The 6,115-nt window shown below is 31.2% G+C and overlaps 2 protein-coding genes across 2 annotated transcripts in view; both read left to right on the plus strand.

Annotated features, from left to right (window-relative positions):
• The window catches only part of LOC108690411 (liprin-beta-2), a 154,708-nt gene that overhangs the window by 732 nt on the left and 147,861 nt on the right, over positions 1–6,115 (plus strand). Inside the window, exon 2 of the mRNA XM_018197683.1 lies at positions 1,229–1,270. The gene's annotated coding sequence lies outside the window, so the exon portion shown is untranslated. The remainder of the gene's footprint in view (positions 1–1,228; positions 1,271–6,115) is intronic.
• LOC108690413 (glutamyl-tRNA(Gln) amidotransferase subunit A, mitochondrial) lies at positions 3,015–5,185 on the plus strand. The gene is made up of 2 exons (XM_018197686.1): positions 3,015–3,604; positions 3,858–5,185. The coding sequence occupies exons 1-2, from the start codon at positions 3,070–3,072 to the stop codon at positions 4,886–4,888; spliced, it is 1,566 nt and encodes a 521-aa protein (XP_018053175.1). The 5' UTR covers positions 3,015–3,069; the 3' UTR covers positions 4,889–5,185.

Genomic DNA, 6,115 nt, shown 5'->3' on the forward strand with positions numbered 1-6,115 from the left:
AAATTTATTTTTGCTAAGATCTTTAAAAAAGATGTATATAGAGAAAAATATTATATATATAGAGAATATTATATATATAGAGAAAAATTGCCGATACTGACATAAATTTTCTAAAGCGACACCCTCTTATTTCTCAGAAACTAATTATTGCACTTTATTATTAATACTAATAAAATCATGATCTGTTTAGCTAATTAAAGAAGTACAAATACGAATTCATAATTCGTATTTGTACTTCTTTAATTAGCTAAACTAAATTTGTGACTTATTTCTATACCAAATCAATTAAAAACGAATTCTACGATTGTGAAATTAAAATTCTTATGATTTTCTTTCAGTAGTTTAAAAAAATAACAGTGACTATATTATTGATAATATTATATTATTCTAAATGCTTGTAGTTTCCTAAATCAGTTTTATTTATATTATTTTTTCTCTTAGTTTTTTTATAATATGATTTTAAATATAAAATTAGGGTGCAGCGTAAACCGCCACACCTATCTGTGTATCAAAATAGATCATGAGCTAACTTAATCTTTATAATGTTACTTCATAATGTCAAATAACTCTGTTGAAGCTGAAGACAATTGTCCATATATAGAATAACTCTTAAAAAACTATCGTGTTATATATTTGCATTTTGCAGAACAGTATAAAGTAAATATGCACATCAATAAAAATATTTTATAACGAACTGAAAAAATTCTAGAATATATTCACTGTACTCTATGCAGATAATTCCGTTAAAAAAAAAAATAAGAATACAAAGCACTAGTGTCTACTGTGTCAGTTTTGGAGCCCATTTTATCAAATCCTTATTTTTCCTTACCTTATGAAAGATTAATTATTGTTAAATTGCAAACAATATTATAAAAACTGCTTATATCTGATGGAGATACTTTTTAGTTTGTACTTACGTTTTTAAAATTTTTATTATTAATTTGTTTAAGAAATATTGTCTAAAAACAAAGTATGTCGGTATCGGTGACTTTCCTCTAATTATTTTAGAAAATATATATAATTATTTTAGAGAATTCATAATTATTTTATATTTAATTAAATAATGAGTATAAAATTCGATGCATACACAAATTATATTTTCAAAATTGTATTTATATTGTATTCATATTTTTCAGCAAACTGCATGCGTTCATATAGCAATTATGTTTTAAAGTAATGATTATTTTTTTACTCTGTTTTAATTTGGATTTTAATTTATTTGTTACAGAATCATTGTAGCGATGTTGCAGATATAACTGTTGCGCATCGGGTGAGTAAATGATAAATTAACATTTTAATTGGGATAACGGATGTATGATAATTTTATTAGTACATGTACATACTGTATTATATATTACATACTTGAATACATATACATGGATTTAATAACAATATATAGACAAACATATGTATAGCATTGCATATCCATTTCATTAAAATTGATAATTTAGTTGTGTATGCCTCATTCTCTGGCTAATTTTATAGATCAAATTTCTAAAAATTAGCATTAAAAAATTAAGAAATTTTAGAAAACTAAACTTGAAAGGGAAATTAAGCGGGATAATGTAACAAAGTGTGAACTTATAACAAGAGCATTGATTTCTTTATTCTTTATAATTGTAAACTTACGCTCCAACGTATTACTTAGAGCCTACGTATAATAAATTTAAATGATTGATACATATCGTATATACATAATCATATAAAACAGTTGATGAAACAGTCGGTGTGTAATCCTTTCTTTCCACACATTTTCTTCTCTCTTCTTCAAATTATTTACATGAATTATTAGCAAGCAGTTATATAAATAACGACAATTTCTTCGATTTTCTGTACACGTCTTGAGAACGATGGAAGTGCGCGAAAAATCGACAATTTTCTGCACGATTCTCGATATCGAGAAAGCTGCGGCAATGAAATTACGAGCTATAGCACAGATACTTCGTCGATAGTAATTTCTATTGGAAACTGATTCGACTTCGTAATGTCTGGGTCTGCCTTACATTTCTTTTTGAATGGCCGCCGTATTTGTTTGTACAAATACATATCAATTTATATAACACGATATCAATTCTATTTATCTCTTATTTAATTTATTTAATCTTATTTATTTAATAATTAGAAAATAAATAAATCGCGCACATAAAGGAATGTTACAGTTGCCACAATCGGAAGTAATGATAATTTTTGCCCATCAATACACCTGGTTGTGATAATCGTATTTTTCAGCCATAATCATTAAAATGCCAATCTTACAATTATTACAATCGTACTACAGTTCTCTAAACCAAAAAATGAATTGATGGGCGATTTTGGTCGTGGCAACCATAACTATATTTTTCCGTGTGTATACATTATACGCTTTAACAAATTTTCGATCCGTTATTTATAGTATATATTTTAAAATAGTTTCAAGTAATTAACTCTTTGTGGCGACGATTCTATTTGGAGTCACTCTTTTATTTCATAAATTGCTTATTAAATTCGAATTGAGGTAAAAATTTAAAAATTCAAAATAAATAGTAGATTTACGAACGGAATTTCAAAAAAGTAATTTGATTATCATAAAAGTATTAGGAAGTTTTTAATTTCGAAATAGGTAACATTAAGTTTCTAATTTCGCTTTGAATAAATACTGATTTCCAAACTGACTTTCAAACTCTGATTTTGAACATTGTGACATTAGAGCCTCCTTCATTGAGATTACTATCCTTTACTGCAAAGAAATTAACATTGTTATGTAATTTACATCCCTCTTCAGAAGGCAGTAGTGCGCGACGACATTTTGCAGTTATAGAAAAAAAGCCGTCATATGTCTTCTCTCAGATTTTTTTTTACTCTTACATTTGAAACGTTTCGAGTATAAATCGAATAATAAGTAATCGATTTATCGACTATTCGAAATTGAACCATATTCGATTTTAAGAGATGTTCGATTATCGAGAATGTCTCGCATTCTCGTACTCGCATAATTGTTTGCAATTCTGCTTGCCAATTGAGATTAATTTGAGGTTATGTGTCTATCGTCTATAGAAAGGTTATACATAATAGTGGCATGTTACGGGATGGATGATGAATAAGCTATTATTTATTCCGATCAAGGAAATTAGTCGGGAGATCTATGGTGGTACGGTGCGACCATCCGAGATTTGTAAGGCCTCCATTAAATTGACTTCAATCGTCAAGCCTTTAAACTCTTATATCAACGTGACGAACGATGTTGCGGGAGAGCAGGCAAACTCCGCCGATGAAAGGCAACAGAGAAACTCATTATTGGGACAGCTCGACGGCATTCCCATTGCCATTAAGGATAACTATTGTGTCAAGGATAAACTTACGACTTGTGCTTCTCGGATGTTGGCAAACTTTTCCCCGGGTTACAACGCCACCGTATACGAGAAGCTCAGGACGCAGGGAGTTGTCTTGATCGGTAAAACTAATCTTGATGAGTTCGCTATGGGCTCTGGCACTGTAGATTCGTTTTATGGACCAACAAAGAATTTATGGAGTTCAGAAGTGTTGTCTCAATTTTATTCGTATGGGTCTGACGATTCGCAGGTCACTACAAGGAAATTCCATGAAAAAGATACATGGCGCATAGCAGGTACATTGCCACAAATTATTAGTCATTGTTCAGTACACTTGTCATTTACCTAATTTACGTTGAGGAATACATTATACAATGAACACCAATTAATTGTGACATAACATCAATATTATAATTTTGCGCTTATAATATACACTTACAAAATTGTATATAACAGTTATATTGTTGATGTAAAATTATAATATTAATGTGTTACTGTTTGTGTTTACTGAGTAGTAACAATTTTTGGGATATAATAAATACATCTTAGGTGGCAGTAGTGGAGGGTCAGCAGTTGCAGTAGCTACAGGTACCTGTTATGCAGCCTTGGGTTCTGATACTGGTGGTTCTACTCGCAATCCTGCATCGTATTGTGGTCTAATTGGCTTGAAACCAACTTATGGTTTGGTATCACGTTATGGTCTTATTCCTCTATTAAATTCAATGGATGTACCTGGTATTCTCACGAGAACAGTAGACGATGCTGTATTAATTTTAAATGCCATAGCTGGTCCTGACCAAGCAGATCCTACTAGTGTACAAAGAGAATATGTTCCAATTAACTTATCAGAAACGATAGACATTAGTAATCTTAGGATTGGGATACCAAAGGAGTATGGAGTACAAGGTATAAGTGAAGAAATTGCAAAATGTTGGGAAAAAGTTTCTTGTCTTCTGAAAGAAGCGGGAGCCAGTGTCGTCCCAGTGTCGTTACCACACACCGATTACTCTATAGTATGTTATTCCGTATTAAATCGATGCGATGTAGCTAGTAACATGGCTTGTTATGACGGCGTAGAATATGGTCACAGAGCCAATGAATGGAGTTCGATTCATGAATTGTATAAGAAAACTAGATCAGAAGGTTTCAATAACGTAGTCAAAGGTCGTATACTAGTCGGGAATTATTTTCTTTTGGCGGAAAACTACGAGAAATATTATGTTAAAGCAATGAAGATGCGTAGATTAATCGCACAGGATTTTGATGTTTTGTGGAATAGTAATGTAGATCTTCTGCTGACTCCAACTACGCTAACTGAAGCTCCGAGATACGACGAATTTATACAACTGGACAATCAGACGCAATGCTTGATTCAGGATCATTGTACGCAACCCGCGAATATGGCTGGTTTGCCCGCGATCAATGTACCAATCAAACTCTCTTGCAATAAGTTACCTTTGTCCTTGCAATTAATGGCGCCGCTCTTTCACGAACAGAGGTTACTTACAGTGGCAAAGTGGATCGAACAGACAGTGCGATTTCCGAGACTCGAATTGAAGAATTCATGTTTGCTTGAATAAAATAACTTTTTACAATCATTGGTGGATTTTCTTTGGATTTTCTTTATTAAGCTTGCATTCTTTCAAGTTGTACATATATATCACGTTAGATTGATCTATTACGATTTTATACGAAGTACCAGCTAATATCATTGGATTTCATATATGCACCTTTGAGTAATATGTATACAATTAGAACGAAAATTATATAGATTTCCCTGCGTAGCGCAATGGCGCGTAGCGTAACCCTGAGGCTATGTAATGCAAACAAGTTACACTCCCGTATACCATCTAGCGTATCTGAAATTCTATTCGTCGAGTAATAGCGTTTGCTTTGCAACCAAACGACCCTTGTCTCGTTTCCGCGTTATAATGTTTATATATAAAAACGAAATTGTGGAGCTCTCTTCACTGTAAGACTAATTCTTTAAAAATAGGCGAGAAAGAATTTTTCCAAGTAAATATATGTTATTAAAAGAATAATTTTTTATTAAGTTTTTATTTTTAAAGATAGCAGCTTTTTTTATTTTTGCACTTCGTATTTACATTTCATCTCGGTCTCGGTTATCTAATATACATCATATTCTTATTTTCATTGCGAGTTACTGAGGCTTGCATGACGAAACTCTGACATTTCGAAATTCATTATCTCCCGAGGACCTGAGGGTGATTTGAACAGAGTACAAACAACTGACAATATGGGCATGCAAAATCTATTCACGTAACCGACGTAATAATTAAATTGTTGTAATGTTTCAGTCCGATCTATTGTATTCATATTAGATTAAGAAATGGGACAATCTAATTTATATAAACTCAATTACGTTTTATTGTTGCGAAATTCAATGATATATATAAAAAGCTGCACAATTATAAAAAAATAATTACAGATTGTACGACATAAAAGAATCGAATACTACATGTACAGAATAAATTATTAATCGAATTACATTTTTTTTTAGCACAAGTAGATGATCTGGGAAGGCGAGATTTATTTCGAGAAAAATATAATATTTTCTTATCTCGAAATGAATTTTCGTTATTTCAAAATGTTATCTACTTATTCGTTGAAAAGTTGAATAAACGAGGAGATGTTCAACATTTCTGCACTGAATACTGAAATGATATTCATATGTATCTTTTTTTTTGTTTTTACAATTCAACCCGATATCGGTCTCCGAGTTTTAAGAAAATAGTTCAAAAGAACAGAAATAATGTATTCTTTCTGTATATATATATATATATATA

The sequence above is a fragment of the Atta colombica genome, unplaced genomic scaffold, assembly GCF_001594045.1.
Source record: "Atta colombica isolate Treedump-2 unplaced genomic scaffold, Acol1.0 scaffold32, whole genome shotgun sequence".
Classification (NCBI taxonomy): domain Eukaryota; kingdom Metazoa; phylum Arthropoda; class Insecta; order Hymenoptera; family Formicidae; genus Atta; species Atta colombica.